Source organism: Mesoplodon bidens (assembly GCF_964165515.1).
Source record: "Mesoplodon bidens genome assembly, chromosome: 5".
NCBI lineage: Eukaryota > Metazoa > Chordata > Mammalia > Artiodactyla > Ziphiidae > Mesoplodon > Mesoplodon bidens.
The window spans coordinates 110965912-110980643 of NC_138161.1; the positions used below are offsets into that span (position 1 = coordinate 110965912).

At 36.8% G+C, this 14732-nt stretch overlaps 1 protein-coding gene across 10 annotated transcripts in view; it reads left to right on the forward strand.

The window, feature by feature from the left end:
* The window catches only part of DLG1 (discs large MAGUK scaffold protein 1), a 295020-nt gene extending 287709 nt beyond the window's left edge, over positions 1-7311 (forward strand). For all 10 annotated transcript variants that reach the window (XM_081235927.1, XM_081235926.1, XM_081235924.1 and 7 more), the window contains 2 exons: positions 4418-4509; positions 5459-7311. In XM_081235927.1, coding sequence (XP_081092053.1) covers positions 4418-4509; positions 5459-5565 — 199 coding nt within the window. In that variant the 3' untranslated portion in view covers positions 5566-7311. The remainder of the gene's footprint in view (positions 1-4417; positions 4510-5458) is intronic.
* Positions 7312-14732: the final 7421 nt, after the last annotated feature.

Here is a 14732-nt window from a genome sequence, read left to right on the forward strand (position 1 = left end):
TTTCATGATAAAAATATTCAACAAAATCAGGATAGAAGGAAACTATCTCAACATAATAAAAGCCATTTATGAAAAACTGACAGCAAACATCATTCTCAATGGTGAAAGACTGAAGGCTTTTCTTCTAAGATCAGGAATAAGGCAAGGATGCCTGCTTTCACCATTTCTATTTAATGTAGTACTAGAAGTTGTATCCAGAGGAATTAAGCAAGAAAATAAAAGCCATCCAGATTGGTAAGGAAGAAGCAAAATTACCTCTTTTTGCAGATGATACGATCTTATCTGTAGAAAACCATGAAGACTCCACACAAAAGCCATTAGAACTAATAAATTCAGCAAAGTAGAAGTATGCAAAGTCAACATACAAAAATCAGTTACATTTCCATACATAAACAATGAACAATCTGAAAAGGAAATTACAAAAACAGTTTTATTTACAATAGCATCAAAAAGAATAAAATACTTAGGAATTAACCAAGTAATGAAAGACTTGTACAATGAAAACTAGAACATTGGGCTTCCCTGGTGGCGCAGTGGTTGAGAGTCCGCCTGCCGATGCAGGGGACACGGGTTCGTGCCCCGGTCCGGGAGGATCCCACATGCCGCGGAGCAGCTGGGCCCGTGAGCCATGGCCGCTGAGCCTGTGCGTCCGGAGCCTGCGCTCCGCAAGGGGAGTGGCCACAACAGTGAGAGGCCCGCGTAACGCAAAAAAAAAAAAGAAAACTAGAACATTGCTGAAAGAAATTAAGATATAAATAAGTAGAAACACATTCCATGTTCATGGATTGGAACACTTAATATTGTTAAAATGTCAGTACCACCCAAAGTGACCTACACGTTCAATGCAATGCCTATCAAAATCCCAATGACATTTTTTGCAAAAATAGAAAAATCCATACTAAAATTCATATAGAATCTCAAGGAACCCCCAAATAGCGAAAACAATCTTTAAAAAAGAACAAAAAAATGGAAGACTCACACTTCCTGATTTCAATTTTTATTGCAAACTACAGAAATAAAAATGCTGTGGTACTGGCATAATGACAGAGATAAAAGACCAGGGGGAAGAAATGGTCAGTTGATTTTTGACAAGGATGCAAGACCATTCAATGAGGAAAGGACAGTCTCTTCAACAAATGGTGCTAGGAAAACTGCATATCCACATACAGAAGAATGAAGTTGGATCCTTACCTAACGCCACATACAAAAGTCAACTAAAAATGGATCAAGGGGGCTTCCCTGGTGGTGCAGTGGTTGAGAGTCCACCTGCCGATGCAGGGGACATGGGTTCGTGCCCCGGTCCGGGAAAATCCCACATGCTGCGGAGTGGCTAGGCCCGTGAGCCATGGCCACTGAGCCTGCGCGTCCAGAGCCTGTGCTCCGCAACGGGAGAGGCCACAACAGTGAGAGGCCTGCGTACTGCAAAAAAAAAAAAACAAACAAAAAAATGGATCAAGGGCCTAAATGTAAGACAATAAAACGCTTAGAAGGAAACATAGGACAAAAGCTTTGTAACGCTGGATTTGGCAGTGATTTCTTATATATGACACCAAAGACACAGATAACAAAAGAAAAAAAGGAAGGTTAGACTTTGTGAATATTTTAAAACTTTTTATATCAAACGACACTATCCACAGAATAAAAAGGCAACCCACAGAATGGGAGAAAGTATCTGTAAGTCATATGTCTGATAACAGATTAGTACCCAGAATATATAGAAAACTAGAACTCAACAACAACAACAAAAAAACTTGATTCAAAAATGGGCACAGGACTTGAATAGACATTTCTCCAAAGAAGATAAACAAATGGCCAATAAGCACATGAATAGATACCTATTATCACTAATCACTAGGGAAATGCAAATCAAAACTACAATGACATACCACTTCACACCCATTAGGATGGCTGCTGTCAAAAAAACAGAAAATAATTGCTGCCAAGGATGTGGAAAAACTGGAATTCTTGTGTACTGTTGGGAATGTAAAATGGTACAGTTGCTGTGGAAAACGGTTATGGCACTTCCTCAAAATACTAAAAATCATAATTACTATATGATCCTGCAATTCCACCTCTGAGTATATACCCAAAAGTATTGAAAACAAGGTCTTAAAGAGATATTTGTACACCCGTGTTCATGTTATCATTATTCACAATAGCTGAAACATGGAAGAAACTCAATGTCCATCGACAGATGAATGGTTAAGCAAAATATGGTATATGCATACAAAGGAAGGAAATTCCGCAATGTGTTACAACATGGATGAACCTTGCAGACATGCTAAGTGAAGTAAGCCAGTCACAAAAAGACAAATACTGTATGATTCCACTTATATGAGGCACCTAGAGTAGTCAAAATGATAGAGACAGAAAGAATGGTGGTTGCCAGGGGCCAGGGGGAGGCAAGAGTGCGGAGTTATTTTTAATAGGTATAGAGTTTTGGTTTTACCAGATGAAGTGAATTATAGGGATGGATGGTGGTGATGCTTGCATAGGTACTAATGCCACTGAAGTGTATACTTTAAAATGGCTAAAATGGTAACTTTTATATTGTGTATATTTTACCACAGTTTTTAAAGTAATTTAAAAAAATCAGTGTAGTGTAAGACTCGCAGACATAGAAAACAAACATGATTACCAAAGGGGAGGGGGAGGGATGAAGTAGGAGTTTGGGATTAACAGATATACACTACTATATATAAAATGGATAAACACCAAGGACCTACTATATAGCCCAGGGAACTATATTCAGTATCTTGTATAGCTTATAATGGAAAAGAATCTGAAAAAGAATATGTATATATATATGTGAAAAGAATAGATATATAAATAACAGAAACACTTTGCTGTACACCTGAAACTAACAACATGGTAAATCAACTATACTTCAGTTTTTAAAAAAATCAGTGTAGTGTACCGACCGTATAACAGATTTTACGGGGAATTCCCTGGCAGTCCAGTGGTTAGGACTCGGTGCTTTCACTGTGGTGGCCCAAGTTCAGTCCCTGGTTGAGGAGCTAAGATTCCGCAAGCCACACGGCACAGCCAAAAAAAAAAAAAAAAAAAAAACAGCTTTTAGTATTAAAAAAATGATCATTTTGGGCTTCCCTGGTGGCGCAGTGGTTGAGAGTCCGCCTGCCGATGCAGGGGATACGAGTTCGTGCCCCTATCCCGGAGGATCCCACATGCCGCGGAGCGGCTGGGCCCGCGAGCCATGGCCGCGGAGCCTGTGTGTCCGGAGCCTGTGCTCCGCAACGGGAGAGGCCACAGCAGTGAGAGGCCCACGTACAGCAAAAAAAAAAAAAAAAAGATCATTTTAATAAATGCAGAAAAAGCATTTGATAAAATTAACATCTATTCATGACAAAAATATTTTGTAAACTATGAATAGAAGGGAATTTCCTTAATCTGATGAAGGTCGTCTACAAAATATCAAAGCAGACATCATATTTGATGATGAAACATTGAAAGCTTTCCCTCTTAAGTTGGGAGCAAACTTCCATTTATCCATCATCCAGCTGTAACATTAATTATCAACTGTGACCAATCTCGTTTCATCTATCCCCCCACCTCCTTACCCCTCCACTCCAGATTATTTTGAAACAAACCCCAGACATTATATGATCTCATCCGTACATCTTTGTATATATTTGAAAGATAAAATTCTTTACTAAAAAATATCACTGTGATGTCACACTAAAACATATATACACTGATATGTATAAAGTGGATAACTAATAAGAACCTGCTGTATAAAAAAATACGTACACATTGTAGAAGGTTCAGGCAATATGTAAAAGCATAAAGAAAAAAAATCACTATGTCACACTAAAAACAGTAATTCCTTGATATCATCAGTTCATGTTTTCTTGATTGTTTCATAAGTTTTGTTTAATTTTTTTCAATTTGTTTGAATCAAGTTCCAAACAAGGTCTGTTTGTGACAGTTGGTTGTTAAGTCTTTTGATCTACAGATTCTCCCTTCATATCTTTCTCTTTTTTCTGTTTATTTGTTGAAGAAACCAACTCATTTATTCTGCAGTTTTCCCCAGACTATATTTTGCTGATTGCCTTCTCATGGTATTATTTAATGTGTTCATGTATCCCCTTTACTATCTATAAATTGGTAAGTAGATCTGTAAGTCATATTTTAATATGAAATTTTCATCGAAGTCAAAACTGTCAAATTAATGCTTAGTTTTTTTGGCTGTCTTGAACTAATGCAAAAACGTGTTGAAACCCTTCTGTCATTCCAAGTAAAAAGCTACATAGTCAGTGACTGGATGTAGTTTTTAATGACATTAAGATTCTCAACAGAGCTCAACTTTTCATGATTTTATATGTCTTCTCTCCTTTGTCATCCTTTTTCAAAAGTATTATAATGTAGTAATTACTAATTTCTAAATTTATTTGTATAGGGAAATGAATAAGCGTCTCACGGAAGAACAAGCCAGAAAGACGTTTGAGAGAGCCATGAAACTGGAACAAGAATTTACTGAACATTTCACAGGTTAGCATGATGTGTAGCAGTGCCCTTTATGGTAGAATTTTGCTTTGGAGCCATATGAACTGACCCATTGAAATGGATTTTGAACTATGCCCACATTTACCAGTAGTAATAATAAGTGCTATAAGTTTCAGGATAATTCATCTAATCTAGGTTGCAGTGATGAGGAATCTTGAAATTTAGTGTTTCTTAGGTTGTCGATGAGGATAGCGTGTACAGGAATAATTCATACTGACCAGAGGAAAACATTCAGACTTAACTTCTTCAATGAAACTGACTTTTCTCTTATTCTTTATAAATTTTGATCCATTTTAAGATATTATTTGTTTAAAAAGAGAAGAATAGGTAGCAATTCCCAAATTCATTTTATTCTTTAAATTATTCCTTAGGTATCTTTGGATAGGTTTTTGTTGTTGTTTATTGTTTGTTTGAAATAATGATTAGCTTATATTTGGTATTCATATTAAGTACCATTAAGTGTCATGGTGTTGTAACCTGTGTGTGTGTGTGTGTGTGTGTGTGTTTTAAGGATTTTTAATAATTTCAGACTTACAGAAAAATCACAAGAATAGTACCAGCAATTCTCATATACCTGTATTCCACAAATGTTAACATTTTACCGCATTTATAATTTTGCTGAAACATTTAAGAGTAAGTTGCAGACAGATACTCTTTTGCCTCTAATTACTTCAGTGTCTATTTCCCAAATACACAAAACAAAGTAAAAAATCACCAAATCTTGCTTTCTGATAAATTTTTAAAATAAAATTTTTTCTATTTTACAAATAAGAAAATTCATGAAATGAGCCTTTTCTAAGCAAACAATACATAGATGGTATCTCTTCCTGAATGAGTATTTCTAAGATATAGCTTCTGCTGTTTTACCAACGATTGTAATGGTGAAGATAGACAATTTTAATGGAGGTTTCTGATTTTGTTTCTATCATTACAGCTATTATACAGGGAGATACGCTGGAAGACATTTACAACCAAGTGAAGCAGATCATAGAAGAACAGTCTGGTCCTTACATCTGGGTTCCAGCAAAAGAAAAGTTATGAGGACTGATGTTTCTCTGTTTCTCTTTTCCACAGTCTCATTTTCTCTGACACTTCTTTGCCCTTTCCTTCTGGAGTCTGTCTTCAATACTTCTTCCATGTTGAATCATATCCCACTCATCATGGTCTGCAGTTGCACTTATTTTTGACATCTTAGTGTCTCCTTCAAGTTGTAACATCTGTATTATTTTATCTCACTATTGGTTTGTGGCCATTTTTCACAAATGAAGATGGAATGGCCTGACCAGCTATTAATAGGATTTGGGGAGACGGGGAAATTGTGGTAAAATTCCTTAATGTTTAAGGGAAAGTAACTTTAAGAGATTTTCAGAGAAGCTTTATATACATTCTTTCCAAATTTCAATATAAATGAAAGAAAAGTGGTTTTAATCAATGATTTAGTAAACTTTGAGCAACAATGCACGCTTAACTTTAATAGCATGGTTTGGCCAACATGTTAGCTCTCAAGTCCTTTTCTCAATTGACTTCCGTTATCAAAGCAAATGTTTCATTATAGACAAATAAGGAAAATATGTTTTTTAATTTCAAAATTAATATCTGAGTTAACTTTAATAATTTCACAAGGGATATTCATATTCATATCTTCTTAAAGTCTTTTATTGTTTGAAGTTTTTTTTTTCCTCCCAGTAGATTTGCTAGGATAACAATGTTTAAATGTTTTTAATCTACTTGTGCAACACTATTTATAGCGTCTTACAAAAGTTGTTCATACATAATGATCATCACATTTTCTGAATTGAGGCCATGTTTAGGTGCTAGGGGAGTTTACCTTTTACACATAAGGTTGAGAAAATTTCATAGACATAAATACAAAATAGACATTACAGTGATGATGTAATCATTATGGCAGTGGGAAAGGAGTCCAATTCATAGTCTAAAATTTTAAATGCATTTTAGGGGTCAGATTTTAATGAATATTTTACCCACAATAACTGACTATTTTGTTATAATAAAATATATATATATAAATATATATATAACTTTCTTTAAACTCTGTAACTATGGGAATTATTTTCTTTACATAGTTGCACACACACAAACATATATATGTATATTTAAAATATATTTTTTTTCTTTTGCCACCTACTCTGTTGGTTTGGTTTTAAGTTAAATATTAATTGATTGGACTTTATCTTCCTTAATCTTGTGAAGTGAAAACAGGAGGATGGTGGTTGTGGAAAGAACCCCTTAGGGAAATCAGGTTATACATAAAAATATGGGCATGTTCTCCTCTTTTCTATAAAAGTTTTCAAATGGTTCCTGGTTGGTTTTTTGTGGGGGGTTTTTTTCAGGGGGGGTTGGGTGTTGTTCCCGTTGTTCTTGTCATTGGGTTTGGATTTGGTCTCCACCTCTTTCCAGTTCTCCTTTCATTAATAGGCAAACAGGCAAAAACCTCATGTGTATGAGTGTTTTCCCCTCAGACTATACACCTTTCATCTCTTGTAGCTGCTCTGCAGTAGAGTTGCACAGATCTTCATGGTGAGCAATTAAGAAATTATAGTGAAAAGTAGATAACAATTTCAGAAATCAATTTCTCTGGTCTTTTATATTAATATTACTGTTTGGCTTCCCATTGCTTTTTTGGAGTTTATTAAATATGTGTTTTTGACAACCTCCTCATTACAGTTTCTTAAACAAATGAGTACTGGTTTGTAAAGAATTATCAACATTATCCATTCCATTTATGAGAAAGAGGAGAACAGCTAATAAACTTTATTGTAAAATCTGTATGTTAAATGTGTCTTGTATTCTGAAAGAAAAAATTATTTTACAAGCTAGCGTTTTCTTGGAACAATTTGGGGCATCACATGATTTGTAAACTGAATTCAAGAATCATTAGGCAACCTAATCATATTTCTTCTATAGGTTTGGAATTGAATATGTTAACACATTGAAATATACACCATAGCTGTTACATGCTAATATAATAAGTTGTTTCCAAACATAAATAGATTAGAAGAAAACTATTGTAAAATGATCTCAAGAGCCTCAGAAATCACCTTATAGCAGGACCCCAGCATAAGCCATTTTGAAGTATTTACTGGTCGAATGTTGTAAAATATCAGGAGGTTTTAAAATGACACCATTTATGTGTTAAAATGTATATGACATTGCTTTCTGAATGTCCTTGTTAAGTGATTTTTTTGTAAGAAGATACTTTTGTGCACCTTTCTAGATTGTATAGAATTATTAATAAAAGTACTAATTGTTTAGTACTACTATGCAACAGACACTTTAGTATCATTTAATTTTTCAAAAGAATATAAGAATTACTGGCCGCACTATAAGGCTTAAGCAGAATCTCTTGGCCAAGATTACTTAGCTAGTAAATGGCAGTGCTGGATATTGGTATCAAAGTTTCTCTGTCCCAAGTTCTTTCTAATATACTATGCTGCCTCATTTCTCAGCCCCTACTGTGGAAGGCACTATGACTTAAATTATGTTATGTTACTGCCCCTTTACAGATAAAGATAGACTTAGATGAAGGTCCTTGCCCAGAGTCTCATAGTACATAAGGACAGACCCACAGAACAAGTCATTCCCATCACAGCTGGAAGGACTGTTTCTGGGAAACAAGTCAGCCCAGCACTGTCATAGTGACATACAAGGAAAGAAACTCTTTAGAACCAAAAATGGAACTCTATTCATTAGGGGGGAAAGTCCACTATTCTAATACACAGGGAATAATACTATTTTGAATGTTTTATGAAATACTCCATATTTTTAATATGCTTCTTAATACCCTTAATTCGGCAAAAATAAAAATGCCTCTTAAATGTGACTATACGTCTTTGGTTGCTTTCCTATTCCATATCTGCTCAGGGCTCTTCAAAAAATGACGGGAGCGCGCTTGACGGGCTCATTCCAGCAGAATACACTCTGGTCAGCAAATAGCTGCTGAACCACCACACAGTATTTAAATTCCAAACTTGGCAATTTGGGGACTTTACTAATGAGAAAAATTTGTTTTCTAAAGTACCAAACAGCTACCTTCTAAGATTCTGCCTTGAATACTCTTAATTTACAGGTGGTGAAACAGAAGCCCAGAGATCCCTGTGTCCTAATCAAAGTTGCACTGCAACCAGGAACAGAGCCAGGATTAGAGCCTTTAACTCCTGGCTCCTGGAACAGTAGCTTTTCTACCATTCCAGTTACTTTTCCTCCCTTGCTGTGAGCTGAATTTAGTGGGCTGTTCAGTCCCTCGGGATTTGAATTATTGACTAAAAGAAAGTAAATATTAGTGAAATTAAGAGATTTTATTGAGGTGGTCAGATTAGAAAGATATCAGGGAAAAACACAAATGTCACTTTTCTGACCCAAATTTAGATTATCTGGTTTAGTCCAATGTTGAAGATTCCATTGATCTCCCTCCAGGATTGCACAACATAGCTCTCGTTGGTTTTGGCAGCAGAGTACTATAATGTGAAGAATGTGGGCTATGGAATGACTTGACTTGAATGCCAGCTTTACCACTTACTGGTTATGTAACGTTAGTTGGGCAAGTCATGTCATCCCTCTTTCTGTTTATCTGTAAAACGGAGATATTTTGAGAATCAGTAAGATTACAAATAAAGGGAGCACCCTAAAAGTTAATTCCCTTTTCCTTGGAATCAGAAGCCTGGAATTGTTCCAACTCCCCTTGTATAGATTAACTTGAGACTTCATTTTGCCATATTTTAAATGAGATTTGATTGACTACTTTGCAGGACTATTAATAAGGATTAAATAGAGCAGTGTGTACAAAACACGAATCACAGCATCTGATACTTGACTCAATATCTGTTCTTCCTCTTGCTCTAGAGTGTGTTTATGGTTGCAGAAGAGTGAGAAAGAAGAATATGGTGCACCATTCTTTATCCCTATAGAGAAATTTTGACAGACTTTTAGTTAAATTATTTACATTTCAGTCTCTATCATCTTGTTAACTCATCTCTTCTAAGGATTCCTACTCTTTGTCAGAGATGCTGTGATTGTGACCTACCGTAACAGCCTTAAACATGTAACTGGAAGACATCAAGATTTCATAAGCCATTCTCACATCTCTGTACAGTGTTAGACCCTACCATCCCTATCGATTCTCCAGAACATTAATTATTGAGAGTCTAGAAACAGGTCTGGAAAAAATTACTTAAATTGCCCAGATAAAATACATTGTCTTTCAATTTAAGAATAAAATAGTCACTACTTACTCACTGGTTTCTCATTCGTTTCCTACCACTGCCAACTCTTTCTCCATTCCACCCCCAAATATGGTTACATGAGAACTGGCAGAACATCCTGGTCTGCTAAACAGCATTGTGAACAGAATTGGTGGTCAGGTAACCTGGTATTATTGTTTGAGACTTTTAGGAACAGGTATGAAACCTTACCAGGGAGAGTTTCACACTAGCCGTTTCTGTCACCTATAGTATTAGTAAACAGATACGTGAAGAATTAGGGGGACGAGACCAAAGGACAGTGAAGGCTGGAATTCTCTCTCACCCTCTCTCGTTTACTTTTTCTTGAAGTATAACATACATATATAAAATGCATTATTATAAGTGTACATATACCTCAGTGAGTTTTTACAAACCAGTGTCTTGCATGTAATAACCAGCGTGAAGCTCAAAAAACAGAACGGGACCAGCACCTCAGGCACCCCTACCCCTCAGCTCACTCCCAGTCACTACTTCCTGCTGCAAGGGAAACCACTATCCTCATTTTCTTACTGTATATACTTCTTAGTTATGTACAGTAAAATGGTGTACAATTCTATGGGTTTTGAGACATGCGTGGAGTCCTGTAACCACCCCCGCAGTCAAGAATACAAGAGTTCCATTATCCCCCAAATTTCTCTTATTCTTGCCTCTGTGTAGCCAATACCCCCTCCAAACCCCAGCTTCTGACAACCACTGATCTTTCCTTAGTGCCTCTACTAGTTTTGCCTTTCCCAGAATGTCATATAAATGGAATCATATCATATGTAGCATTTGGAGTGTGGCTTCGTTCACTTAAGCAAAATGCATCCGAGATTCATCCCTTTTGCTGCAATAGTTTGTTAATTTTCACTTCTGAGTAGTAGTCCATTTAAGAATGTGCTGCAATTCATTCATCCATTCACTGATTGAAGGACTTTGGGATTATCTCCAGTTTTCCCCACTATGCTTTTGTACTTTATTACAACCATAGGCCTGCAGGAACAAGGAGCAAAGCCAGAAATGGGCCTCGAATCTGACAGCCGCAGCAGGCCCTCCCCACGCCCACCTTTATCTGCCGTGAGCAGCCATGCATTTTGGCAGTTGCACAGGATCCTATCGTCCTAAAACAAACTTTAAATGCAGAATAATAGATCCCAAGAGCCTGTTTACAGAACAAACATGTGCCTAAAGTAGGAGACTGCTAGAATAAGCAATTCAGGATTTGTAGAATTTCAAATTCCCGGGAACAACAGATGATTCAGTAGCTGGATGTGCCAGTTACTGGTGCCAGATTCTCAGTGTCCTAAGGGAAATGTAGTTTGTTTAGGACGGTAGTGAGAAGAAGGTAGTCTGAGCAACAAATGAAAAGAGCTATTTGTCAAACATGAAATTGTCTAATAGACATAATTCAGAAAACAGTCCGTGGAGACAGCCCTAATCTCTTAAGAAAATCTAGTTTGTTGAACACCCTAAGGACTGTAGTTCTTTCAATTATAAACTACCAATTTAGGTGGTAACCTCTCTGCATCTTTTTTCTTTTTAAATAACTTTATTGGAGTATAATTGCTTTACAATGTTGTGTTAGTTTCTGCTGTACAACAAAGTGAATCAGCTATATGTATACATATATCCCCATATCTCCTCCCTCTGGAGCCTCCCTCCCACCCTCCCTATCCCACCCCTCTAGGTGGTCACAAAGCATGAAGCTGATCTCCCTGTGCTGTGCAGCTGCTTCCCACTACCCATCCATTTTACATTTGGTAGTGTATATATGTCCATGCCACTCTCTCACTTCATCCCAGCTTCCCCTCCCCCATCCCGTGTCCTCAAGTCCATTCTCTACATCTGCGTCTTTATTCCTGCCCTGCCACTAGGTTCATCAGTACCGTTTTTTTAGATTCCATATATGTGTGTTAGCATACACTATTTGTTTTTCTCTTTCTGACTTAACTTCACTCTGTATGACAGACTCTAGGTCCAACCACCTCATTACAAATAACTCAATTTCGTTCCTTTTTATGGCTGAGTAATATTCCATTGTATATATGTGCCACATCTTCTTTATCCATTCATCTGTCGATGGACATTTAGGTTGCTTCCATGTCCTGGCTATTGTAAAGAGTGCTGCAATGAACACTGTGGTATATGTATCTTTTCGAATTATGGTTTTCTCTGTGTATATGCCCAGTAGTGGGATTGCTTGGTCATATGGTAGTTCTATTTTTAGTTTTTTAAGGACCCTCCATACTGTTCTCCATAGTGGCTGTATCAATTTACATTCCCACCAACAGTGCAAGAGGGTTCCTTTTTCTCCACACCCTCTCCAGCATTTATGTTTCTAGATTTTTTTGATGATAGCCATTCTGACCGGTGTGAGGTGATACCTCATTGTGGTTTTGATTTGCATTTCTCTAATGATTAGTGATGTTGGGCGTCTTTTCATGTGTTTATTGGCAATCTGTATGTCTACTTTGGAGAACTGTCTGTTTAGGTCTTTTGCCCATTTTTGGATTGGGTTCTTTGTTTTTTCAATATTGACCTGCATGAGCTGCTTGTATATTTTGGAGATTAGTCCTTTGTCAGTTGCTTTGTTTGCAAATATTTTCTCCCATTCTGAGAGTTGTCTTTTCATCTTGTTTATGGTTTCCTTTGCTGTGCAAAGGCTTTTGTTTCATTAGGTCCCATTTGTTTATTTTTGTTTTTATTTCCATTACTCTAGGAGGTGGGTCAAAAAGGATCTTGCTGTGATTTGTGTCATAGAGTGTTCTGCCTATGTTTTCCTCTAAGAGTTTTATAGTGTCTGGCCTTAAATTTAGGTCTTTAATCCATTTTGAGTTTATTTTTGAGTATGGTGTTAGGGTATGTTCTAATTTCATTCTTTTACATGTAGCTGTCCAGTTTTCCCAGCACTGGGAAAGAGGCTGTCTTTTCTCCATTGTATATTCTTGCCTCCTTTGTCAAAAATAAGGTGACCATTTGTGTGTGGGTTTATTTCTGGGCTTTCTATCCTGTTCCATTGACCTATAGTTCTGTTTTTGTGCCAGTACCACACTGTCTTGATTACTGTAGATTTGTAGTATAGTTTGGAGTCAGGGAGCCTGATTTGTCCAGCTCCATTTTTCTTTCTCAAGACTGCTTTCACTATTCAGGGTCTTTTGTGTTTCCATACAAAATTGTAAATTTTTTTGTTCTAGTTCTGTGAAAAAAAATGCCACTGGTAATTTGATAGTGATTGCATTGAATCTGTAGATTGCTTTGGGTAGTAGAGTCATTTTCACAATGTTAATTCTTCCAATCCAAGAACATGGTATATCTCCCCATCTGTTTGTATTGTCTTTGATTTCTTTCATCAGTATCTTATAGTTTTCTGCATACAGGTCTTTTGCCCTCTTAGGTAGGTTTATTCCTAGGTATTTTATTCTTTCTGTTGCAGTGGTAAATGAGAGTGTTTCCTTAATTTCCCTTTCTGATTTTTTGTTGTTAGTGTATAGGAATGCAAGAGATTTCTGTGCATTAATTTTGTATCCTGCTACTTTACCAAATTCACTGATTAGCTCTAGTAGTTTTCTGGTGGCAACTTTAGGATTCTCTATGTATAGTATCATGTCATCTGCAAACAGTGACCGTTTTACTACTTCTTTTCCAGTTTGGATTCCTTTTATTTCTTTTTCTTCTCTGATTGCCATGGCTAAAACTTCCAAAACTATGTTGAATAATAATGGTGAGAGTGGACATCCTTGTCTTGTTCCTGATCTTAGAGGAAATGCTTTCAGCTTTTCACCATTGAGAATGATGTTGGCTGTGAGTTTCTCTCTGCATCTTAATTATTACTAATATGTGATTAACAGAAATCTAATTCTAGTGCAGTGTACTCAAGGAATCTGAACCAGAGCTGGGCCCCGATTGATTGGTTTGAACTTCAACATTTTTGCATGCGGATGGCACACTCAGCCTTGTTGGTCTTTTCCATTCTTATCATAATATGACTTATTTCTCATGTGTGTGTTTTCAAAACAAAATTAGGTCATGCCTTTAAATTGGTTCTAGACTAAACCTTAGGAACTACCTGGTGTTTACCCAAAGTAGGAATAAAGTACTCGAGCATATAATCATCCCTACTTCTGCTATTTAGCTGTTAATGACAAATTTCATTTGGACAGTTTTTAACCACAGTAGAATGATTTTTTTTTTAGTTATACAGAAGTCAGTGTGCAAAGCAATTAGCATGTGAACCAAGATATAGTGAATTTGCTGGTGGAAGGAAAGATTAGAACAAGTGATGTAATCTTTCTTTAGGATGTATAAAATTAGGTTCATTTACCTCACAGATGGGAGGGCTAAAAACAAGAGAAAGGTCCCATATGTTCCACACTATAAATCTCTACAGAAAGGTTTTCTAAGTCTTGTGAGAGGCATTTGAACAAAAATATCTACTTCCCTAGTGGTATTTAAGACTAGAAAGGATATTTCTTGATGATAGGTCCATTTCTTTTTCTGAAAGTTCAGTACTTGGTTCAGATCTAGTTTATCTGACATTCCTCACTACTTCCTTACTAGGAAAAAGCTTTACTAACTTTTTAACTATTTTTCTACCTGTGGCTAATAATAGTTGTACTTAATAGAATATTCTTTCCATCACCCAGGGGTTTTTTTGTTTGTGTTTTTTGGGGGGTTTTTTGTTTTGTTTTGTTTTTTGTTTTTTTGCGGTATGCGGGCCTCTCACTGTTGTGGCCTCTCCCGTCGCGGAGCACAGGCTCTGGACACGCAGGCTCAGTGGCCATGGCTCACGGGCCCAGCTGCTCCGCAGCATGTGGGATCTTCCCGGACCGGGGCACGAACCCGTGTCCCCTGCATCAGCAGGCGGACTCTCAACTACTGTGCCACCAGGAAGCCCCATCATCACCCAGGTTTTTAACTTTAGTGCTGCTTGACATTCTCTTCCTCAAATATCCAGTCACTAGATACTATTGA